The sequence below is a fragment of the Telopea speciosissima genome, chromosome 10 (genome assembly GCF_018873765.1).
Source record: "Telopea speciosissima isolate NSW1024214 ecotype Mountain lineage chromosome 10, Tspe_v1, whole genome shotgun sequence".
NCBI lineage: Eukaryota > Viridiplantae > Streptophyta > Magnoliopsida > Proteales > Proteaceae > Telopea > Telopea speciosissima.
Genome location: NC_057925.1, coordinates 3,294,729 through 3,321,332, shown reverse-complemented (window position 1 = coordinate 3,321,332; position 26,604 = coordinate 3,294,729). Strand labels below are relative to the sequence as shown.

The following is a 26,604-nucleotide window of genomic DNA, read 5'->3' as shown; positions in this document are numbered from 1 at the left end:
CTGGATTATGGATTAAATCTAAAATCACTAAATGCTATACCAAATGAGGAAACGGAAAACAAAACCAATGCACATCTCCACATTGTTGTGATCTTAAATCATATTCTTTAATAATATACTAAATATATCTCCCAAACATCCATCATTTTTTAATATTATTACTAATACATTTTCTTTTTGTTTACAGTGTGAGGAGAATCTAGATTTCTCATTTGAATCATAAGCCTTCCTTTACCCGCATCCAGCAAACCAGAACAAGGAAGAGGAGGAAGATGCTCAGGCATTATCAGTTTGAACTGCCAAGTCCTGCACACCCAAGTCATGGTACAACCCATGGACAAACCTTAGTATTGGATGATCATCTGCTTCCTTCTTCACCTGTTAATATCATACACTTAAATCAAACAACCTGATCTATAATTCATGAGGAACAAGCTACCAAAAGAATGACATCATTCCGCCCACCAAGAAGAGGCAAGATTTAAAATAAGTAGTACAAGTTTAGAATGGTGCCCTTTCCTGACCATTTGCTTTTAATATTTTTTTTACAATATGAGAAAATGGAATTGCATCAACAAAAGGTAAGAAATAATTTTAAAATAATATCACTTCTATCGCAATTGGTAGGGGTACCTTGCAAGTTGGTTCGGGGTCCTCCCACAAGGTCAGGGATCAACTCAACTACTCTTCATTTTGTGCAAAACGCGCTCCCTGATTTCCCCGACCCCCCCCCCTTCCCCTTCTTGTAACCTATCCCCTCTATGGTGTAATGTAGTGTAGGATCAGTTTACTTGTAAACCCAACAACCCCCCCCCCCCCCTTGAAAAAAGTAATAATAAAATAACAATGGAATAACAGCTACCATTTAGAAGGTAACAGTGACACCATGACCATTAAAACCATGACATGATCCCTTAGCATTATAATCAGAACATTAAATAAATGGCAAAAAGAACAATCATGGCTTCAGTGCCAATTTCTGCAGTACTTTTACCTGTATTGAGAGAGAACCAACAACATGACCAGGAACCAATTCCCAAAAACGAGCTTGGGAGATTTCCAGTACATCTTCAAGGGTGCAAATCTAACAAATATGATATCTGTTATATAAAACCAACAAACAAGAACCTACTTAAAGAGACATTGAAGAAATGAAATGGAAGGAAATATTATTACTTGTCTCCAGCATTTGCTCAAAGCTGAAGAGGGTATCTTTGGCGGAGCCATTTGGAGTAGAATTCCACCAGTTGTTCTAAATAGAGGCATGACAAGAATAAACACTGTAGCTGAAACCAGTCCCAAGCACAGTACTTCAGCGTTCTTAACCCTGAAATGATAAATATAAAACTCTTCAAAATCAATATGGACAAGTTCAAAAATACTAAACAGAAGGGAGTAATTTCTTTAGAATGATGGCCAAACAAATTAAATGGTTTCCAACAATCCTTGTGTGAGTAAGCCCACAAAGAGATAATTTTTTAATTACTAACTGAGTGCGCACTTTTGGCTTCAATAGAGGCCTACAGCCTTTTCATTGCAGGTTCTCAATTGGAAACCCACTGTCCATGACATAAACTGACATCCTTGTCTCCGTTCTTGTCACATAGATTAGAAGAATTCTCTCAAACTTCAATAATATCAACTCTTGGTGCATTGACTGGTTGATAGGGTACTTGGATGATGCCAGTGAGTTGGTGTGAGCACTAGAATAATCAGATGTGAGAATTTCTGGGAAGGGGTTACTAATGGAGCAGCCTGAGAAGATCTATTGCCATTGCTGCTTGCCAGTGGATCTTCAGATGCAGATTTACCACAATGAGATTATGGCCTGTGCTGAGAGTTCACATAAAACCCTTTCTCCTCCAGTAGGACCACAAAAAAGTGGCTCCTCACCTGAACTGTGCCCAGAGAATTTTCAAGACTGAGATACTGTCGATTGAGGAATTCTGTGAGGGAAAAATAAGGGCATTTGTGGGCCATGAGTAAAATAATCTGGAAACAGCCTCTCTGCAAAAGCAGGGGTAAGGCTGTGTACATTATGACCCTCCCCAGACCCCACACTGGCGGGAGCCTTGTGCACTGGGTAGGCCCTTTTTAGTAAAGTAATCACTTGCAATTGGGTGGATGTTTCTCCCTCCTAGAACAATATTAGCATGCTTATTGGGGCTCAGATCTAGCCCACTTATGATTACATCCACAGAAAATAAAGTAGCATTGCCATTGGATCCAAAGAGCTTCAACCCAAAATCTTTCTCACAATTGAGGTTGTGTTTAAGAATCTATTGCCAGTGGTCCTTCCTGAACACTAAGTGCAATTACTCGGTCCAAATTAAACAAATCAAGCTCAGGGCTCAGACTCATCATCTGCAGGAAAATTGAACATCTCAATTTTTTGGATCCAAGGGATTTGAAGGGTATTAAATCCAAATTGTGAAGAATTCTTACTCTCTTTTCCATCCATCGAATCAGGACAGTACAGAAACTCCTTTTCTTTCATGCACATGCTTTATCAATCAAAATCTGATTGTTTAATCTGAGATCCTGTGGGTTATTTATCAATCTGCCCAGAGTTCTGCTACTGTTTTGCTGTTAAATATCCAATCTGTCTCACTGTTTTCTGAGAATCTTTCTTCAACTAGGATTTTCTAATATCTTTAGTTCTGAAACTGAATTCCCAAATCTGTCCATCAGTTTCAGGCATAAGTTATTGCAGGTTTCAAAATCAGCTCTTATCACTAATTTCTTAGAATCCTATTTGTTAAGTTCAGTGGTCCTATAGGAGTTGGTGGTGGTAGCTGGGTTGTTTAGTTAGTAATAGTCCTAGTTAGTACTTGTTGTCTAGGTGGTAGTTTCCTTTCTTTAGTTTATCTTTCCTTATTTCCTAACATTGTTTTAGTCATCTATAAATAAAGCTCCCTGACCAGCGATAGAAGTTAACTACTGAATCTATTGCCGGTTTAGTTTTCTCCCATTCCCATCCGTCTAGGTTGTAGTTCTGTATCAGCTTACACTATTTAACCTATTAGTTCTGAAAACCCAGTTTTAAGATTCTGATTCAAGTTCTGATTTCGATTCCCTGTTCTGCTGTTATTTGGTTATTGTGAGTACTGTTTATTGTTGATCTGAGATTACTAAACCTTGCAATCAATTCTGGTTCTTCAGCTTTCCTACCTCAAGTAGGATTCTTCAGTAACTTGGAATCTATCCATCGAATTAGTCTCAGACTTTAGTATCCTTTTTCTTCATCAGTAGAGTACTGGACCAGCTTGATATCCAGATCTGAGTTTCTGACTTCCTGATTTTACAAAATCTCTTGAATCTGATTTTCTTTGTGTTTCTATTACCTAGTGACCTTAGATGCTTAGAAACATGTCAGAAACCATCTTATGAATGTTTAACTTATCAAATAAATGAACCATTCATGCTACAAAGAGGAGGAAAGAAATGGTGATAATAAGGAAAGAAAAGAAATTACCCAAGGGTCAAAAGCCAGGATGCCAGCACCAAACCTGCACTGAAGACAATTGATGTATACCAAGTTAAGACGTATTTTCTCAAAATAGAAATGAAAAAAAGCAATAGTCTTTTTGGCTGTGTCGAACATTTTGGTCACACAGTCAGGTCATTTTGTCATTCTGACTAGCATTATTCGGATACAAATGGCAATGTCTGATTGTTTAGAAAATCAAACCATGATTAGATGAAGATTTGGACAACATGTCCAAAAATTTGGGCAGCAACAAACACTGCCCTTGGCAGAAGAGCCAAGACAGCTGCAAGGACAAAGGGGCAATGGCCGCATCACTGTTCAGTACCCACAAAAGAAGAAAGCAACAGATTGGCATAAAATCCTTTTAGTTTAGTAATGTTACATCATAATGCTGACTTGGGAGAGGAATCACCGTGAATGGGGCATTTAGAAAAATAAAAAATAATAAATTAATAGAATATTTAAGGCTGACAGTTCATTGTTTTTGTGAAGCTAAAACAAATGGCTTTGGCTTAATATAACTTTTTAGTTATCATCTAAGCCAGGTCAAATGCTTTGGCTTTATCTGTACACCTTGACTTCCCCGCAAGAGAGAGAGAGAGAGAGAGAGAGAGAGAGAGAGGCAGAGACAGAGAGAGACATACCTACGGATGGAATCTGCAAGAACATGTAAACATACAGAGTGGTAATTCATGTCTTCAGCTTTCCTGTAAACTGCATGCCAATGCATAAAATCAGCAATATATATTACATGCATAAGACATAGTAGACCATGCTCCTAATCATGGAGGCAGATAAACATACGTAGCCCCTAAAGAAAACATACAAATTGCATATGCACTTGCACTGATTAGAACACATAAAGTTTGTTTTTGATCCCTGCAAGTCCGACTGCACTGGTGTCCCAACTCCCAACTGCGACCAGTGTTATGATGTTTCCTGACACATTAGGTGTAAATAATCATATAGAAATAGATGCTTTGGGATTACTAAAACTGTCGGAGAGGATAAGGCTTTTTGATGCAGATTTATCACCAAATTGGGCTTCTTTTATTAGGAATAAGTCTAGGGTTGGGTTACATACATGTTGGGCCTTTGATCCCATGGGTTTCTAATGTAATAGGCCACTTTTATGGGCCTAAAATATGGGTAAATAGGTTGCATACGGGATATGCTCCCATACTTAGTTTTATTTCCATACTTGGCTTTTTATTTGGTGTTTTAAATTGAACCGGTTCAACCAATAGTTCAATTTAAGTGGTTTTATTAGTTTTTCTTTTAGTTGTTTAGTTGGGCTGGATTAGGACTCTATTTTGAGTCTATTTCAGTTTCCTATTCAATTTAAGTTAGCTAATAGGTTAAGGATTGGGTTAGACCTTTCCTTTTTAGCGTAGGAGTCTAATTTTGAGTCTTTTATATAAGGTTGTAAGGGGGCCAAGTGTAACGCCCCCACCCGAATCCGTCAAGGGGTTTAGGTCGTTAATGGTCCACAAGATCGATAGTCTTAACGAAAAGTAACCGGAGTGTGAACCAAATAAAAATCGTCGTAGCCTCAAATTACAATGGCAGCGTACCTAATCATAATCATTCTAAAAAAAATAAAACACAGCGGAAGTCTTTAATTAATCCAACAATATCTATCTTGTTTACAATCATCTTTAAAACTTTAAATTTACACCTTGTTACAAATCTTCCCAAAAAGTCTCAAATTAATTCATTATTCCCGAAATTTCAACCTAATAAAATCATTGATATCCTCTAACAGCAAATATAGTAAGATCCATCATTATCATCACGTCGCTCCACTTCTTCGGTCGCCCATCCACCAAGTGCGACTCTAGGTTCTAAGGGCTCATTATCTGAAATTTGTAAAGGGTAAGCTTTCGGGAAAAAGCTTAGCAAGTACACAACATAATACCCATTCGAGTATTCCAAATCAGAGACACAAATCGAGGAATAACAGCAGTCAAAATTAGATGAAAATCATGGTAATAATACAATAGAAGATTATAAACAAGATGAGGTACTGCTATGTATATGCAATAAAATAATTTTCTCTCGAACATTTTCAAATAAATTCTTGGTGAACATGAAATATGGCCCCGTAACGTGATACGGCCTGTAACGTGATACAACTCCTAACCATTTTCAGATTCCATTCTAAACCTTTCATTTAAAATATTTTTGGTACAACCTACGAGAGTGTGACATATTGCCCCGTAACGTAATACGGCCTGTAACGTGATACAACCTTAAACAATATGACATTACCCATTCCGGTAGATACCAATAATTCTTTTTTCCATATAAAATATAGGAGAACATAATCCCCAACTCACAAAATAATATGCAATGTAATTTCATAAAAATTCTCCCTTTAAACATATGCATGAAAATAAATCACAATACTAATATTGCTATAGGAATTTAAATCATGACATGATATTCACCATATAAAATCATTATAGTAAATAACCGAAAGATAGGCTCACCAAATCAACCGATTTCGATTAGAATAGATCATAGATTGGCTTAAGATATATCATATAAAACCATAAGATCAGTATTTTGATAGAATAGATCATCATAGACCAAATGAAATAGACATAGTTTCATTAGAGTTCAAATCAAATAGACCATAGATCATTGGGGAATACATCAAGTAAAGCGTAGATCATTGGAGAATAAATCAAATAGATGATCGAAAATGAATTTAGACTACAAGCATGGAATCATAAAGTGCACTTACCGATTTGTCGAATTAATCAATGTGTACTTCTCCTGAAATTTGAAAATTCCAGAATTCCTTACTCAACTTCAACTTGACTTTTGATCCACTTAGAGTCAGAATTGGAAGACGTCTATTTTTGTAAAATTTGTAGATTTTAGTGTCTATTGACTAACAGAGTTGGAATCACTCGATTTCGATCTGTATTGAGTGAGTTATGGTCTTTCAAATAGGGAAAGGTCAATCTGTACGGGATAGAATCAACTCACCATTTGCTTCACAAATCGGATTTCCTAACGAAGCTTTGAAAATACTCTAATGGAGGATGATAATCACGCTGCAACTACAGGTCCAGGAATAGAGGCGAGGCAATAACTCTGATCCTTTTCTCGTTCTCTTCTTCCTCTTCTTCCTCCTCTCTTTTCCTTCCTTTCTTCTTTTCTTTTTTCTCTTTTCCTTCTTCCCTTTTTCTTTTTCTTCCTTTCTTCTTGTTCCTCTTCCACGATTTTTCTCTCTCTCTCTCTCTCTCACGTTTTTTGCTAGGGGAAAAGGGAGCTCCATTCTCATGATTTAAAACTCTTTAATAATTCAAATCCTTTTATGATTCTTTCTAAAATTCTATTCCAAGTCTAATTTGCTTTCCTCCACTAAAATTATTTCAAAAGGAATCTTTAACTTAGAGTTTTTAATTAAAAATCAGATTTGATAGTTTTAATCTAACTTAACTTCCTTATTTTGATAGGATTCTATTCCATGGAGATTTTCTCTTATCCTTAAAGAAAATATTCTCTTAGTGCTAAGTCTCCAACCAATGGGAGACTGCCACATCACCTTAATCCTCTAATCCAAAACTCAAATCAAATTTACATAGTCTATAAAAATCGTCCAAACATAAATCCTTTAAAATAATATTATTTTATTAAGTTGAAATAATAATTTATTAAGCCCACAAATGTTAGGCCCGTTCACACTAGAACTAAGCCAGTTTAGGTTTAGCCCAAATTAGGATAAGGTCTGTGTTAGTTATATGTCCAGAATACCGTAGGGGTATTCTGGACCTTTCTTCTTTCTTAGTTGTGTTTATTATTTCGTTTTAGTCCCACATTGATTTTGTAATGTTTTTTATTCATTTATTATGATTATAAATAGAAGTGCTTGGTAATCACATTGATTATCCAAGTCTTACCCTAATTCAGTCCTCTCTACATGGTATCAGAGCAGAATTCGAATTAGGGCCACCCATCATTAAATCTCGATCTCTCTTCTCTCTCCAACTCTCTCGGATTTCTCCTCTCCTTCCTCTCTCTTCTCCCTTGTTCTCTATTGTCACATAGGGCAGCACTGATGAGGTGATCATATGATCCAGTTGCCGCCCCCCCATTACCTCATGAATGATATTTAATTCTTCTCGATAAGTACCAGCCATTGCAGCCTGCGGAAATTGGAGCTTCATTTTTTTTTGGGATTGCTTCTACTACTCATACAAGGAATCAACTCCACTTTTGAAGACCACAACCTGCCGGCAGTATTCCCTATTGGTTCAAGTTCTTATCTCAGTTTTGCAGCATTGTTTCAAAACCTCCTAGGATCGATCTTCATCAAATCAGGGTTTTTTCAAAAACCCTGACAATTGTCGATCTAGGGGATTGGGCTCTGTATTAGTTTTGATTTTTTTGCATGCTTCTTCTCCACTTATAAGGAGTCATTCGAATGCTATTTGGGCCTCCACAGTTCTGGTTTTTTTGTGAAGACTCCTTGAGATCGATTTCACCATCATCAGGGTTTTTTTCAAAACCCTAACAACTATCGATCTTAGGGATTGCTGCTGATTATTGGATCTGTTTTTTTTAGGGTTATTTCCTCCATTATAAGGGCTATATTGACTTCAGTTGGGGTTATAATTCTGCAGTTTGGTGCCTGCTTATTCCCTTCATCAATCTCAACAAATCAGGGTTTTTTTCAAAACCCTGACCAATATCGATATAGGGATCCTACTTTGCTGCTGTTTCTGATTTTTTAGGAGCTCATTCAGCCTAGTATTTGAAGACATTAGTGGACTTCTCTGCTGCCAGTATGGGTGACTCTACCAACTCTACGGCTACTTCTGTTCATGATGGCAATAACAAGACAGATTATCACAGCTTTCCACCTAACCCTATCAAACTGGATGGCTCAAATTACCTTCTATGGTCCAGATCAGCCTCTTTTGCCATTGCTGGTCGTGGCCTCACCGACCATATTGATGGCACTAGTGTTAAGCCCAGTGATAAAGGCCCTGCTCAGACTAAGTGGCTTGCCAATAATGGTGTTCTCATGTCCTACCTCATAGGCTCTATGACTTCAGCTTTACAGCATAATTTTCTTCTTCTGGATACTGCCGACCAGATTTGGGCTGCTTGCAAGGAGACCTACGGGCAGCTTGGCAATGATGCCCAAGTTTATGAAATTCGAAAGAAGGTCCTTCACACTACTCAGGGAGACCTTTCTGTTTCGGACTACTATGCTACTCTCCGCAGCCTATGGCAACAGTTGGACCATTTCTTTGATTTTCACCCTTCTACAGTTGATGACATTGCTTCTTATAAGAAACATATGGACAAGATCAAGGTCTATGATTTTCTGGCTGGATAAAAAATGGAGTATGACCCCATTCGTGTTCAAGTGTTGGGCCATCAACCTTTTCCCACCCTTGAACACTCTTATGCATTGGTTTCTTCTGAGGAGAACCATAGGGCTGCCATGTTACATCCTCCCATTACTGACAGATTTGCTCTCAAGGCTGTTGCCCCCATCATTCCTATACCTAGTGGCACTGCTTCTTTTGGTGATTCTCCTACGGGGACTGTCGTCTGTGAGCACTGTCACAAACCATATCACACCAAGGAGAAGTACTGGAAACTTCATGGGAAACTAGCTGACTTTGAAGCAAAAAGAGCTGCCAAGACCAAGACCAAGGCAAAGACCAAGGCCCATCAGACTGAGACTGTTACTACAGCCTCTACTACATCAGCTACTGCCAATTCTTCCGCTCAATTAGGTTCACACTTTGCCCGGTCAGGTATTCCTTTTGGAGGTCATTGTGCTTCTATAGCCTCCCATCCTTGGATCATAGATTCTGGGGTTATAGATCATATGACCGGTTCCTTTAGTTTGTTTCATAGATATTCTCCTACTTCTGGGAAGGATAAGGTCAAGGTAGCTGATGGTTCCCTTTCATCTATTTCTGGAAAGGGAATCATCAACTGCACTTCCTCTCTTCCATTAACTTCTGTTTTGCACATTCCTAATTTTACTACTAACCTTCTTTCCATTAGTAGTATTACTTGTGATCTTAATTGCAAAGTTACTTTCTTTCCTTCTCATTGTGTGTTTCAGGATCTGACCTCTGGTAAGACGATTGGATTGGGTAAAGTGCACGGTGGGCTGTACCTGCTTGATGATGGTCGCTTCTCTCCACCACCATTACCTTCTCCACTACACCAGAACTCCATGGTCTCTTCTGAACTCTACCAGTGGCACTCTAGGTTAGGTCACCCCCCTTTAGGAATTTTAGCACATTTATTTCCTAGTTTGGTCACCCTACATACTAAGGATGACTTGTTTTGTGAGGCGTATGTTCTGGCCAAACAGACACGTTCAAATTATCCTATTTCAAATAAAAGAAGTTCTTCTTGTTTTCAGTTAATGCATTCTGATGTTTGGGGCCCTAATCGAAAACCCTCTATTTCTGGCCATCGGTGGTTTGTATCTTTCATTGATTGTCATTCTAGGAACACATGGGTCTATCTCTTGCACACAAAAAATCAAGTTTTTTCATGCTTTCAACACTTTCATAAAATGGTCCAAACTCAGTTCCAGGCTACTCTCAAAATATTGAGAAGTGATAATGGAGCAGAGTATAAAGAATCACAATTTCAAAAATATTTGGCTGACCATGGAATCATTCATCAAACTAGTTATGTTGATACCCCTGTCCAGAATGGTGTGGCAGAAAGGAAAAACCGCCACTTGTTAGAAATGGCCAGAGCATTAATGTCTGGGAGGAATGTCCCGTCTCAATATTGGGGGGATGCGGTTATCATGGCAGCCTATCTCATCAATAGGCTGCCATCTCGGGTACTTCACTCCCGTAGCCCCTCTGATGTTTTAATTGGTAATTTCTCCTTTATTGTGCCTCCCAAGGTGTTTGGTTGTGTGTGTTATGCTCGAGATACTAAATCTCCCAACAAACTTGAATCTCGGGGACTCCATTGTATTTTCTTGGGTTATTCTCCAACCCAGAAAGGCTATAAATGTTACCATCCCCCTTCCCGCCGTACCATGGTTATCATGGATGTTGTTTTCCATGAGTCCCTTTCTTATTATTCTTCGCCACCTCTTCAAGGGGAGAGTGCTAGTGTAGATGTGGCTTTCGAGATTCCTCTACCTGAGGAGCCTCTGGCTGCCCAGCCCTCTTTACCACCCACGGCTGCTGTCCAGCCCCTTTTGGATGCTTCCCATCCACCCTTGAATGCTGCCCATCCTACTTTGGAGACTTCCCAACAACCTCTGGCTGTTCTTCCCTCACCTAATGGGAATCCTTTACAGGGGGAGACTATAGAAAATAATGTTGTTAATATTCCTACTCAGGGGGAGCAGACTCCGGTCCAGAGAACTATTGGTGAATTTCAGAAGAGAATTGACAACTCCAACATGATCACCTATACAAGGGGAAGATCCACAAGAGGGCAGTTGCATCCCACTATAGCACTAGTACCCATCCAATTGCCGGCTCCAGACACAGATCCTACATCTCCTGGTAATCCATCTCCTTCCGACCTACCTATTGCACTTCACAAAGGTACTAGGACTTGCACTTTACATCCCATATCTCATTTTGTTTCGTATAACTCTCTTTCTTCCTCTTTTCGTGCATTTGTATCTTCTCTTTCCTCTGTTTCGGTGCCTAGAAATTGGCAGGAAGCATCTACAGATGGAAAATGGAAGACAACAATATTGGAAGAAATGAGAGCACTACACAAAAATAATACGTGGGATCTTGTGGCTCTTCCTCCAGGGAAAAAACTAGTGGGCTGTAGATGGGTCTTCGTAGTTAAACAGAAGGCTGATGGTTCGGTGGACAGGTATAAGGCACGTTTGGTTGCAAAGGGGTTCACTCAGACTTATGGAGTTGACTATCAGGAGACCTTTGCACCAGTGGCAAAGCTCAACACCGTCAGGGTGTTATTATCTTGTGCTGCAAATCTTGGGTGGGATCTTCAGCAGTTAGATGTCAAAAATGCCTTTCTCCATGGGGAGCTTAAGGAGGAGGTATATATGGACATTCCACCTGGTTTCTCTGATGACAGGACTAAGGGCAAGGTTTGTAAATTGAAGCGTGCCCTTTATGGCTTGAAGCAGTCACCCAGGGCCTGGTTTGGCAGATTTCATAAGGCTATGATTTCAGCAGGTTACAAGCAGAGCAATGCTGATCACACTTTGTTTATCAGACGACTTGGTGACAAGGTTACTCTTCCCATAGTCTATGTGGATGATATTGTGATCACTAGTAATGATGATGCTGCAATCATGGATTTGAAAATTCTTCTTGGCCGTGAGTTTGAGGTCAAAGATCTTGGTCCCCTAAAATATTTTCTAGGGATAGAAGTTGCTCGATCTTCAAAGGGCATTTTTCTTTCTCAAAGAAAATATGTCCTTGATCTATTGACTGAGACAGGGCTACTTGGCTGTCATCCTTCAGATACTCCTATGGAAGCTACTACAAAACTTAGGGAGAAAGAGGGTGCGCCGGTTAACAAGGGTGCCTATCAGCGGTTAGTAGGCAAACTAATCTACCTTTCCCACATACGCCCTGACATTGCAGTTGCTGTGAGTTTGGTGAGTCAGTTCATGCATGATCCATATTCCTCTCATATGGATGCGGTCCGTCGTATTTTGAGGTATTTGAAGTCTGCTCCAGGAAAGAGAATTCTTCTATCTGCCAATGGTCACTTGAAGGTTGAAGCCTATACTGATGCCGATTAGGCTGGTTCTCCTGACAGGAAATCTATCTCTGGCTACTGTTCCTTTGTTGGTGGAAACCTTGTCACATGGTGGAGCAAAAAGCAGAATGTTGTGGCGAGGTCTAGTGCTGAAGTCGAGTTCCACGCAATGGCACAAGGAATTTATGAACTTCTGTGGCTTAGAGGATTATTGCAGGATATTGGTGTTGCTGTCCATCTTCCAATGCAGCCATTAGCATTGCTCATAACCCTGTCCAGCATGATCGTACTAAACATGTGGAGGTTGACCGACATTTCATCAAGGAGAAGCTTGAAGCTGGCCTCGTTTGTGTTCCCTTTGTGAAGTCTATTGATCAGCTAGCTGATGTGTTCACTAAGGGATTGAGTAGCAAGCTGTTTCATCCTATCTTAGTCAAGTTGGGCATGCATGATATATATGCTCCAACTTGAGGGGGAGTGTTAGTTATATGTCCAGAATACCGTAGGGGTATTCTGGACCTTTCTTCTTTCTTAGTTGTGTTTATTATTTCGTTTTAGTCCCACATTGATTTTGTAATCTTTTTTATTCATTCATTATGATTATAAATAGAAGTGCTTGGTGATCACATTGATTATCCAAGTCTTACCCTAATTCAGTCCTCTCTACAGTCTGTTTGGTTGCACTAATTAGAAATTAACTTATTATTCAACTAGCGAACATTTATTAAATTATTTATTATGGAAATTCCAAAAATACCCTTTTTAGTCTCTCTCTAGAAAATCCTGAAAAAGACATTTTTACCCTTTTTGGTAAAACTTCCAGAATAGCTCTTGGGAAATAACCTTGACTAAATACGGACTTATTTCACCCTAAAAGTCAGTAAAATATTATTTTAGGCAAAAGTACTAACTCCTGATTGGTTGTCTCAAGGCCAAAGTGCTCTCAGGGCTTCCCCAGAAATCAGATCATCCTTCCGTCACTTCTATAGGGTCTACATAACAAATAAAGGTTTTAATTAACTCCCTTATTATTCCAGGATATTACAATCCACCATCCTTACAGAAATTTCGTCCTCGAAATTTACAATTAGTTGGATCGCTGAATAAATGCGGGATATTACAATCCAACCCCCTCAAAGAAATTTCATCCTCGAAATTTACATATCAGAATCTCTAAACTGTTGCAGATACTTGGATTGCATTTCATTTTCTTTTTCCCAAAAAGCCTCTTGAATATCATATTTCCTCTAGAGAATTCTCACCAATAACATAACAGTCTCGTAGGACTTCCTCCTTTTGATTCAAAATCCAATAGGCGTTTTCTCAAAATCTGAATCACTCTCTCTAACTGCCCATCCATTTGAGGGTCAAGACATTAAGTTTAGAAACTTAACCAATTTACTAAATCAGACTTCCAAAATTCAACTTTGATCAGACTAAATCTATTGACCGATATAAATAATATCCAACATGGTCTATCTTAATAGATCAGAAAATCTGTTTGGTTCTTGGTTAAAACGTTGAGTCACTAAGCTGAACCAAAACCAACCTATTACTCTTGAACAACTAAAGTAACATGCAACCTTAGCCAAATCAATATCTAAAAATTTCTTGATCATTATCTCTATATTTTTGGCCAATTATTTATACAGAATAGGTTCGACTACAACTGAACCACTCACACTTGAGTTGGACTACCAATGAATTGAACCAGAATTGATTTGGTCCTCAACCATTCAACATTTATCGATGTAGAATCATGCAAGTTTAAACCATTCAAATTATTTTTGTGTGTAGTATATACAGTCATATATCACATAATCTCGCATATATGCACCTTATATTATAAGTCAAATCGTTTTTACCTTAGCATGTATAACCAATAGGTTTCTAAAAAAATATTCGGATTATTAGATCCTCCCCTCCTTAAAAAAAATTTCGTCCCCGAAATGATGTGTACCTCAAACTTGGAGGGTCCCATAAATCTAGGCTTAGCTTGTCCTCCATATCAAACATCATTATTCCCTCATCAAAATAATAAACACTAGCATAATTGGGGGGTTAATCAATTCATGTCAAGTATTACACCAAAATTCGTCAATTTCAAGAAGGATCAAATCTGCAAGCATATCTCTAACTTTTATTTGTCATTGACAAGACATATATACAGTGTCTACCACAAACATCTCTCCAAATGGTAAAATATATATATATATATATATATATATATATATATACATATATCATTCCCGTTCCACAGCTCAAGCTCACTACAAAATACTAAAGAGTTTCACCCAAGTTGTTCAAGTTCAAACCTAGGTGCAATGTCTCTATGTTCAAAATCCTATGCCACCAGTTTTGAAGTTCAAGGTTCGCTAAAACTCATCTCCAGTGATTCTCAGGTTGTTTCATAAATCAAAATTCATTCTCAATTGATAGTGAAGGATTTCTAGCATTTATAAGTGCATTACCACCACTCTTATCTCACTCACCATGGAGGTTTTCTGGTCAAATACAAAAGATCGACAACCCACACCCAAAATTACAACTCATTAAAAATTCTGTTTTCTACAAGTCTGCTCGTTTACAATAGAAATTAAGAATTAAAATTTATGGAAGTCAAAATCAGTGGAAATTATTTTTAAATGAAACCTAACTTAGAGTTTTTAAACATACCCAAAAATTATACTAAAAAGGTTTTCCTAACTTAGGTTTCTATATTCTCCAAAGTAAGTGTTCTGACTGTAGACAGATTCTGTCCCAAAATTTTAAAGCAGTCAGAAAAGGGGGTTCCCGAACTCAATTTTGTTTCAACTTTTTTCAGAATGTAAAAGACTCCTAATAGTGATCACAGTCCAAATATGACCCCAAATATCGAACTCTTAAGTCCCTCTGTTGCTCTTTTCTTTCTCAGTTTCCAGGTTTGACAGCAACTGTACAATCTGAAATACAACAATTATTTGACCTACCAAAACATCCTCAATTTACATGAAATTTTGTGGAGGTCATATAATAATATTCAAATACTCCCAATAAAAATTTTAGATCCAAATTCCACTCGTAAGTATGTCAACCATCAGAATCAAATCTGGACTACTATTTTGCTCACTACAGAGAAATTTTTTAAGTTGCTTTATGTTCATGCTTGAGTTTCTATGTTTTTTCTAGGTTCAATGTCAACGTCTTAAGTTCACGTTTCTAGTTCTCTTTTCATCTTAAAACCGCGGCTCTAATACCACTCTGTAACACCCCCACCCGAATCCGTCAAGGGGTTTAGGTCGTTAACGGTCCACAAGATCGATAGTCTTAGCGAAAAGTAACCGGAGTGTGAACCAAATAAAAATCGTCGTAGCCTCAAATTACAATGGCAGCGTACCTAATCATAATCATTCTAAAAAAAATAAAACACAGCTGAAGTCTTTAATTAATCCAACAATATCTATCTTGTTTACAGTCATCTTTAAAACTTTAAATTTACACCTTGTTACAAATCTTCCCAAAAAGTCTCAAATTAATTCATTATTCCCGAAATTTCAACCTAATAAAATCATTGATATCCTCTAACAGCAAATACAGTAAGATCCATCATTATCATCACGTCGCTCCACTTCTTCGGTCGCCCATCCACCAAGTGCGACTCCAGGTTCTAAGGGTTCATTATCTGAAATTTGTAAGGGTAAGCTTTCGGGAAAAAGCTTAACAAGTACACAACATAATACCCATTCGAGTATTCCAAATCAGAGACACAAATCGAGAAATAACAGCAGTCAAAATTAGATGGAAATCATGGAAATAATAGAATAGAATACCATAAACAAGATGAGGTAATGCTATGTATATGCAATAAAATAATTTTCTGTCGAACATTTTCAAATAAATTCTTGGTGAACATGAAATATGGCCCCGTAACGTGATACGGCCTGTAACGTGATACAGCTCCTAACCATTTTCAGATTCCATTCTAAACCTTTCATTTAAAATATTTTTGGTACAACCTACGAGAGTGTGACATATTGCCCCGTAACGTAATACGGCCTGTAACGTGATACAACCTTAAACAATATGACATTACCCATTCCGGTAGATACCAATAATTCTTTTTTCCATATAAAATATAGGAGAACATAATCCCCAACTCACAAAATAATATGCAATGTAATTTCATAAAAATTCTCCCTTTAAACATATGCATGAAAATAAATCACAATACTAATATTGCTATAGGAATTTAAATCATGACATGATATTCACCATATAAAATCATTATAGTAAATAACCGAAAGATAGGCTCACCAAATCAACCGATTTCGATTAGAATAGATCATAGATTGGCTTAAGATATATCATATAAAACCATAAGATCAGTATTTTGATAGAATAGATCATCATAGACCAAATGAAATAGACATAGTTTCATTAGAGTTCAAATCAAATAGACCATAGATCATTGGGGAATAAATCAAGTAAAGCGTAGATCATTGGAGAATAAATCAAATAGATGATCGAAAATGAATTTAGACTACAAGCATGGAATCATAAAGTGCACTTACCGATTTGTCGAATTAATCAATGTGTACTTCTCCTGAAATTTGAAAATTCCAGAATTCCTTACTCAACTTCAACTTGACTTTTGATCCACTTAGAGTCAGAATTGGAAGACGTCTATTTTTGTAAAATTTGTAGATTTTAGTGTCTATTGACTAACAGAGTTGGAATCACTCGATTTCGATCTGTATTGAGTGAGTTATGGTCTTTCAAATAGGGAAAGGTCAATCTGTACGGGATAGAATCAACTCACCATTTGCTTCACAAATCGGATTTCCTAACGAAGCTTTGAAAGTACTCTAATGGAGGATGATAATCACGCTGCAACTACAAGTCCGAGAATAGAGGCGAGGCAATAACTCTGATCCTTTTCTCGTTCTCTTCTTCCTCTTCTTCCTCCTCTCTTTTCCTTCCTTTCTTCTTTTCTTTTTTCTCTTTTCCTTCTTCCCTTTTTCTTTTTCTTCCTTTCTTCTTGTTCCTCTTCCACGATTTTTCTCTCTCTCTCTCTCTCTCACGTTTTTTGCTAGGGGAAAAGGGAGCTCCATTCTCATGATTTAAAACTCTTTAATAATTCAAATCCTTTTATGATTCTTTCTAAAATTCTATTCCAAGTCTAATTTGCTTTCCTCCACTAAAATTATTTCAAAAGGAATCTTTAACTTAGAGTTTTTAATTAAAAATCAGATTTGATAGTTTTAATCTAACTTAACTTCCTTATTTTGATAGGATTCTATTCCATGGAGATTTTCTCTTATCCTTAGAGAAAATATTCTCTTAGTGCTAAGTCTCCAACCAATGGGAGACTGCCACATCACCTTATTCCTCTAATCCAAAACTCAAATCAAATTTACATAGTCTATAAAAATCGTCCAAACATAAATCCTTTAAAATAATATTATTTTATTAAGTTGAAATAATAATTTATTAAGCCCACAAATGTTAGGCCCGTTCACACTAGAACTAAGCCGGTTTAGGTTTAGCCCAAATTAGGATAAGGTCTGTTTGGTTGCACTAATTAGAAATTAACTTATTATTCAAATAGCGAACATTTATTAAATTAATTATTGATTTACTTATTAAATTATTTATTATGAAAATTCCAAAAATACCCTTTTTAGTCTCTCTCTAGAAAACCCTGAAAAAGACATTTTTACCCTTTTTGGAAAACTTCCAAAATAGCTCTTGGGAAATAACCTTGACTAAATACGGACTTATTTCACCCTAAAAGTCAATAAAATATTATTTTAGGTAAAAGTACTAACTCCTGATTGGTTATCTCAAGGCCAAAGTGCTCTCAGGGCTTCCCCAGAAATCAGATCATCCTTCCGTCACTTCTATAGGGTCTACATAACAGATAAAGGTTTAAATTAACTCCCTTATTATTCCAGGATATTATACCAAGTATTGAAGACAAATTTGACTAATAAAAATTAGCTTTATGCTTGCTGTCATTGTTGCTGCTCTTTGTAAGTGTATATCCTTGTGGATCTCAAGGTGGATAGGGTGGGAGGACTCTTGTGACTCCTTGCATCGTGAAGATCGGGAGGTTTCTTCAAGTTATCAAGCTGCTGCCATTGTCTCTGCAATCTAGTAAGTTTGAATCTGCAATTTGATTTCAAACCTTCTTCTATTCTGTCCAGCCATTCCCCTTCATTAGACCTAATCCACACCCCCCCTCCATCCATCAAACCCCAACCTCCATTAAACCTGCAACTCTTACCTTAACTAGGACTCCTTCATAACTTCAAATCTGTCCATCAGTTTCAAGCCAAACTTCCAGCATACATCCCCCACACTTCTCCCTACACTCGATCCAAAAACCAGCTCATAACTCCCACTCTATCCCCTCCATTCCTTCACTCCATTAAAACCCAAAACCTGCAACACAATTCTGTCCAGAATTGCAGAATTTTAAAACCTTCCCAACTCCTATTATTTATATGCCATAAAAGAACCCAATCGGCCATTAAAAGCCCATAAACCCCATTGCCATTGTCCAACCCTAACCCTAGTTTTGACCAAGATTTCTGAACCCTAACCCAATCGACCAGCCCTTGTGCGTGACCCCATTACCCTAGCTCCTAGTGGGATTACCCCTACCTAGGACTACATTACTTTTGCAATCTGGGCAGCGTAATTCCAAATTGAACCATAAAGAAGGAACAACCTGAAAGGTATGCTCACCCTCAACCCAATAGTTTGATACACTCTTCAACCTGAGTGGAGTTCATACAACGCCAACTTTGGGTCCCACCAACCAATTCAAGTTAAAGAACGAATCAAACTATTGGGTAGCTTTCTAACAAGTCTAAGATTGCTTAAATCTGATTTATATTGAAGGAGTTATGTTCCAGTCAAACCTTATTTGGTGTGCGCAAATGCTGTTTAAAATCTCTGAATGGAAATAAATTTTTAGACATCAAAACAAATGAATACTTTACCGCTCTTTTGGTTTTAGCAATATTTTATCATATTAAAATTTATGAACTTTTTAGATTTGAGAAAAACCCCAATATTTAAAAGTTAAAAATTGCACCTACGGCTGAAAATCCAGTTTTTGTTCTTGAACTAGGGGGTTGACTTTTTATCCTTGGAATTTGATTATATTGAATTCAAATAGGGGGTATTTGCTTATTTATGAATAATATCTTAACTAAATATAAAAACATTAACTTGAATGATATTTGGCATAAATAGGTGTTTGTCCTGGTTTCAAGCCAAGTTTCCTCAAGTTTTGATGAGGATAAGTGAATTTATATAGGTGTTCAGGTCGAAACTTGCGAAATTACCAAATATGGCCGAAACAATGGCGAAACCATGCGAAACCCATTGAAACCATGCAACATGTGGTTTCAACCCTTGGTTTCATCTCAGTTTCTTGCAAAACCGAGATATCTCGGTCGAAACTACCAGTTTTGACCGAGTTCTTGAACCATGGACCCATGAGTTATAAGACAGAAAAGTAGAAAATATCCAAAAAGATCCCATCTTCTTTGCTTTCTTGGCCTCTCTGAGCGCCGATTCCTCCTCTGCATATTTGCATTCCTCTCCTTCCAACCAGCAATCCCCAGAAGGAGACATTCGCCATAACATTCCATCTGCCCTCAACCCCCCCCCCTTTTTTTCTCGCACAAGAGGAAGTAAAGGTAATGAAAACATCAAATTAAGCCCCAGCACAGGCATCAACTCTTTCCAAGCTTCATTGGTACACATGCACCTTGAATGCAAGTGAATTGTATCCTGGTCCTCCTCCCTTGAGCACACAGCCTACATATATTTCTAAACCTCCGCCCTCTTCTATTGAGATTACCAAAAGTTAGCCTTCTATTGAGCTAAGCATGTGAAGAAAGAATTTGGGGGATCCACTGATACCATATGATTCAATGTGGATAAGCATAACCACACATTTGAAGCATCTTGTACAAGGCTATAACTGAAAAATATCCAATTTGGTTGCACTCCAAATTCTTTTTCTAATTAGCAAGTACAATTTTACATTTATGTCAATAGCATCGGTATTAATTAAACCTGGAATGCATCTCCTGAAACCCAAATCAATTACCATACCAACCACAAATAGTGCACTGGTACTTGTGGTGCTCAAGAATAAACAAGAAACTAAAAAGTTTACTTCAAATGTCTCTCCAATATCCCACATAAATAGCCACCGCCATGTGCTATGTTTAGTTTTTAGATGCTAGATTCCAAAAAAACTTTCCATGATTATTGTCAAAACTGAGAAATTAAGCATATGAATGATTATCCATTACAATGGATTGATTCATCCTTGTGATAAAATGAAAAACATCTAAAAAACTACAATTCCCGTTTCTTTTAATTTCTTTTCTGGTAAAGTTTGTCTAAAAATACTCTTTGCAAAAGACTTACCAAGATTAATACGGGCATAGTTCCGGAAGAACCAAACGCCAAGAAGATTCACCAATAAATTTGTGACCGCAGAGATAATTAAATAATGCCTAGAAGAAGATGTCCATTTGAAAATGAAAATACAAATTAAATATAGAATATAAGAAGAAAGAATTACGAAAGTGCAATAAACAATACATGGTATAAAAATATCAATAAACCTTCAACTAATTATTCTCTTCGCACTCGTCAGAAATTTAAAAAAAAAAAAAGAGCGACCCAGTGCAAGAGGCTCCAGCTACTGCAGGGTCTGGGAGGGGCAAATGTACGCAGCCTTACTCTCGCTTTGCAAAGAGGTTGTTTCCATGTTTCGAATCCGCAACCTGATGGTTGCAATAACGCAGCTTAACCGTTGTGCCATTGCTCGCCACTCATCCCGAAATGTGGGAGAAAAAAATTAAAGCATACATCGAACAAATAGGGATGCAGCAAGACCAGTTGTGTCATGGAGGATTGAGCCTCCTTGAAACAACAAAAAGGGAAGAAATAGGGGTAACAGCATAACTGTCAAGGGGCGCAACGTATAGAAGACAGGTACCCTGTGGGGTCCAAGGAGACAAGTAACCTCATGTGCCAAGGCAGCCAGACCAAAAACTTGTCTTGCCCTCGTATATTATAAATTTTAATCATTTCTCACTTCTAACCTTATAATTTCTGTATGCGTATATTAACATTTTTAATTCCACATTATGCGTATATTTACACATAATATGACAAATTCCTGGGAATAAGGCCTGGGATGTTAACATATGGCACTCTCCTAGCGTCAAGGTGGCTTGCCTTGGCACCATGACAACTACGGATGACAAAGTGGCCATCCCTCCTTCGATGCAGTTAAGAGTGTCCAATCGAGCCAATTAGGCCTTGGAAACTTTATTTTGGGCCTTTTGGCATATGGTTCAATTATAAGGGCCTTGGGACTTTAAATTTTGGGTTTATCAGCATAATGGGCCTCTAATATAAGCTCAAAAATTAGGATTTAAGGGGGTACACGAGATTAAGTATATAACTAAGATTGTGTGGGTCCCATGTGTTTTTAAGTAAGTTAATTTAGTCTAGAAAGTCTTTTTTGGTTAATTATTTTATTTGTTTCGGTTTTGGAATAGTTTCTATTTTCAGTTTTGTAGAAGATTTAGATTAGGTTGGGTCTATATTGAGTTATTAATTTGGGATATTTCTATATTGTTAAAGGACTGCTCAATCTGGATTTAGAAACTCCATAAATTCTAGAAAGTTTCTATTTTCAGATTCCTTGGTTCGAAAGTTTAGGAATTTAGGAATGTTTAAAGTGGAGGTCTCTCTTTCTCTCTCTCAAATCACTGTTCACGTTACTGTTTACTGTTCACGGGTGCTGTTCACAGCCATTGATGCCTTATCTTTTCTTTATTCTTCTCTTATTCTCTCTTAGGCCCACTACAGCAGATGCTTCTTTTGATATGCATTATCCTTAAATAGATGAATGCCAAACTTGCCATGCAACTTTTCCCATGTCGACATATGACCAAATGAAATGTCATGATTTTGACATCATTACAAAGTTTATATGATTAACTCAACAATGAGTCAAGAATGCACAAGTTATTTCCAGATTAGTAATAAGAAAGGGATCACTGACTCTTTTTTTTTTAAGAGGGGGGGGGGGGGGATAGGTGTCAATGACTGGGTCTGTTTTAGGGGCTTATTCTGAGTTTTCAATTTTAGTAGTTATTCTAGTGGTTTTCATGCTTGGTTAATTAATGCCATGGGTTTTAAGTGATCAATTTGTTAGATATTTCAATAAACAGGATACTCATGCAGGTCAACATAAACAACTTACTTGTGATCAGATTCATCTTGAATGAATGCATGAAGTGCTTCCACAGCTAAGGAGAATGACATGAACAAAAGAAAAAGCTGTCTACACATGCATCGGAAGAAAAAAAAATCATATGTTAGCATTGATTATACAGGAACAACGATAAAAGATAAAGGTAACTGACATAAAACCTTGTGAAACAGCAACTCTTTAACCAAGTACTTTCAAAAGATTATTGTCAGAATCAAGGTTGACCTATCATTAACAATGAGAAGTACTAAATAAACTTCCTTTAAAATTTACTGCAACCCATATTCTTCAATTAGCTTCCAAATTGCTTGTCCCCAACATTGATTGGAACCAGCCCTTCTAGGAAACTACATCTACTCAATGTGAAATGTGGAAAATTATCTTTTCTCAATTGCAGATCTTCAAGTTTATGCCTAAATTCCAACAAATTCTTAGATTATCTGTTTCTTTTCTGCCTCCTCCAATGATATGATAATCAATGGAAAAGAAAAAGAAAGTGATAATTGCTTCAGATGTAACATGATCACCAATTAATCACTGTGGTTCTCCTATACATATGAAACATGAATAACCCATTGAATTCCTAGCAAAGAAAGCCTCATTTTCCTGCTGCAAGTGTTATGAACTTTGACAACTCCACAGTCCACAGTACCATGTGAGAGAAATTATGTATGCAGATTACACAACCAGATCTCTTTCCTTTCTCTTCCTACTATAGGAGTATTTATGACAACATTCAAAAGCATGGTAAACTTCCACATTTGGGCACTAATCAGTGTCTACCTCGCAACTTTTCAATTGTGATCAAGGCCAGTCACTCAGTCAGTGCTACGGTGTCTTAGTAATAGACATATTATGGCCGCCTAAGCACCTCGGAGATCACCTTGGAAACTTGGTGATCTCCAGAGCTAGTTGATAGACCACCTAGGTTCCTGGGAAGTACTAAACCAGGTGACAGTCACAACCACCTTGGAAAGGAGATCATCAGGTGTAGCATTGTAGATGACATAATTTCTTACACAAGTTACTGATACAATATCAAACCTGATGGTTTAAAAAGAATATTGGTGAATTATAAAAATTTAGTACAATGGAAAATTAAGTTACAAAAGAAGATGGTATGAAAGCTGATGAGGATCCAAATAAAAATACTTGCATACAACTCATCACTTGACATTTCTTAGATCTCCACTTGCTTTTAAAAACCAACCTTTCTTATTCAATTAGATTAGTTGTCTCACCTTCAGTAACAACTAACAAGAGTGGGATAAAAAAAAATTCCAATGAGATAAGTTTTTCATTGAAAAAGGTCAATCAGCCCCCAAGTATAAATATTTGTCTATCCTATTCACCATCAATCTACAACCATTCACTTTGTTTCCAAACAGAGTAAAGCCTTGAGCAACAAAAATATCCAGTCCTTAAGCAGGGAATAATCTAGAAATTCAGAAAACCTCTGCCCTACATTCTCCTCATGTGATTTAGTAAAGTTGCAATTTTAATATCTGCAACACTATATCAAACTCTAAAACTTCTCCCTCAGACATTTTTTCCACGTATTCATGAGATCAAGTATTGCAAAAGTAAAATTGACATTTTGTTCCCCAAATAAGTAATAACAGCTGCTTAATTTTTTCTAAGTAAACAAAATGAAATGCTACCAAAGATGGGAACATGAATTACTTACAGCATTAGTAAAAGCAGACAAAACTTCTAGACTTTTGTACCTGAAATAAAAAAAGAGAAAATGGAAAGAATTAATAATGAGAGGACTGAGGAGATTTCAAAATGCATGTGTAGAGGACTTGATGTAGATAATTAACCTTGAAAGAACAAAGGTGAACATAATGTCGTATTGAGAATCTATTCTCCATGGTCTTCTTGTAACAATTAATCTATTGATTTTTTTAAATTTCAAAATCATTCATGTCCTGACTCTCAATATACCATGTAGATCCTCTCGCAAATACCCCATTCATAGGGGTATCAACTGGTGGGTTTAGGTCAGTCTCGGTCAGGCTTTAATCAGACCTGGACATTTGAAGCTCAAGACTGAGGTCCTCAAAGCCAAAACCGAGACCAGTAAGTAATTATTCAGTCGGTTTTGGTCTTTAATCGGCTTTGGCTAATTGGTCTTAATCGGTCAGTTTAGTCATTTTTTGTATTTTTTAAATAATCTGTCCTTAATCATCTTAATTGGATTGGACCAAGACTGGCCGATTACTAAAAAAATGCACAATCCAAAACTGAAACTGATATTAAACAGTTGAGTCGGTTTCAGGTTTAATTGGTCGATTTTGGTGGGCCTGTCACCGTTTCTACTTTTGACACACCAATCCACTGATATATGAGGTGCAACTCCTCAAAGCTTCTTTGTCAATGCTCATTAGCCCTAAAACATGTAATCATAATCCCCCATTCTCTTATAGCACCTTGAAGCCAAGAACTCGCGGATTTGTATCATAGATCAGACTCTGTCCAGGTTGATAATAATTCTGATTGCTTTGGATCAGACTACTTCGCATTGCCCAATCCACGGTTTATATAATAGATCAGATTGGCCCCTTCAGATACTGATTCACATTAAATGATCTATGATACTGATTCACATTAAATGATCTGATGAATTTGAACCATGCTTGAAGAGCTAAAGGTTCATAGATCCTTTCCCTTACCTCCTCCTCTTTTCATGGTGGGGTGGTCTCTTTGTCAACTATCTGAGAGATTCCCCTCCATTAAGAACCAGCTTCAAATTAAATTTAATCTCCAATATCTACATATTATTTGTATCCCACAGCCAAGATTCACTAAATAAAATTTTGATCAGTCTCTCTAATCAAGAGGTGCTCCAGTGGAATTTATCTGATGCAAAATAAACGTCGAGGTGGAATAAATTAATACCACACAAGGACTCTAAATTTTACCCATTCCAAGAAGAATATTTAAGTGATTTATGCAACAAGTAAGAGGCAGATAAGCAATGGACGCATGAAAATGAAGTGCAAGGTACTAAACTCACCCATAAGTGTAGACACCATCAGGCCTCTTCTGGGAGGCAGCCATTGCAAACAATGAAAATGTTAAGAGGCCACAACCAAATGTCAAATGAAATGCATCAGAAACCAAACCTGGAGGAAAAAATACATTATACAAGAGGAAAGAAATTAGCAAAGAAATTATGAAGTAGCAAACATGGAGAATCAGTAAAAATTGCAGAAAATACATTTTTTTTCTGTGGTGACAAAACAAATGCATAGGCTTCCCATGTTGCAAGGCTTTGAAAAAGTTATTAAAAGTGGGCAGTTGAGACAATGGGCAAATATGTAAGCACATACTGTAGTAGCAACCCACCAGTGAACTGTTTGCCATATCATAAACCCCATTATATCCAGTCATTTGTCTTTAACTGGTTCTCCAATTAGTGTTTTATTGAGCATATTAAATTTCAAACATGTTACAGACTATATTTCAACACTTGAGAAACATTTTCCCAAAGGGGGCTCATCATTTCGATTGATTTTCTGAAATTCAAAGTAAGGAATACTTACGACAAGGGGAGATCGAAGTTCTTACCTACACGTCCAGAGAAAATGCCTATAAATAATTCTGCACTAGAATAAGCCACGTTGAGAGAGATCAACATGAACAGCCGCTTCATAGGCCGATTGCCGTATCTGATCATCCTCATCGCAGAAAGCACAAACAAAACGAAAGAGAATTTCTCGGATGAAACAGTTCCCTCTTTGTAAGAAACCTTCTGGTATCCTTTCCAGCTATTTTCATTCTCAAGTTGTGGCGGTATACTGATGCTGGAAACACTCCTACAAAGCATAGGCTGGACGGAATCATTTGAAATTATGGAAATTGGGGTGTGAGGTTCAGCCGATTGATGGAATGAGGATTGGCGAGCGAAGGCGAATCTCCTGTCACTCCCACCAAATCCAAACTCTCCACTCCAGAATGGCTGAGATTCCCCTTCGGAAGTCCTGTAACCAAAAGACGAGCTTTTAAAGGAAGGCAGTCTAGAATCACTTTCTGCTCCAAAAGAATCCTGTGAAACCCGTGAGTTCTCCATGGCAGAAACTAGTCTAACGCTCTGAAACTACAT

At 37.4% G+C, this 26,604-nt stretch overlaps 1 protein-coding gene across 1 annotated transcript; it reads right to left on the bottom strand.

Annotated features, from left to right (window-relative positions):
* Positions 1–26,604, bottom strand: LOC122641331 (metal tolerance protein C2-like). Its single transcript, XM_043834537.1, has 10 exons — positions 26,070–26,604; positions 25,516–25,624; positions 24,184–24,223; positions 22,488–22,564; positions 20,633–20,721; positions 4,135–4,204; positions 3,476–3,514; positions 1,177–1,327; positions 995–1,084; positions 1–378 (listed from the first exon to the last, which is right to left on the bottom strand). Exons 1-10 carry the CDS (start codon positions 26,569–26,571, stop codon positions 277–279), a joined length of 1,269 nt encoding a protein of 422 aa, XP_043690472.1. The 5' UTR covers positions 26,572–26,604; the 3' UTR covers positions 1–276.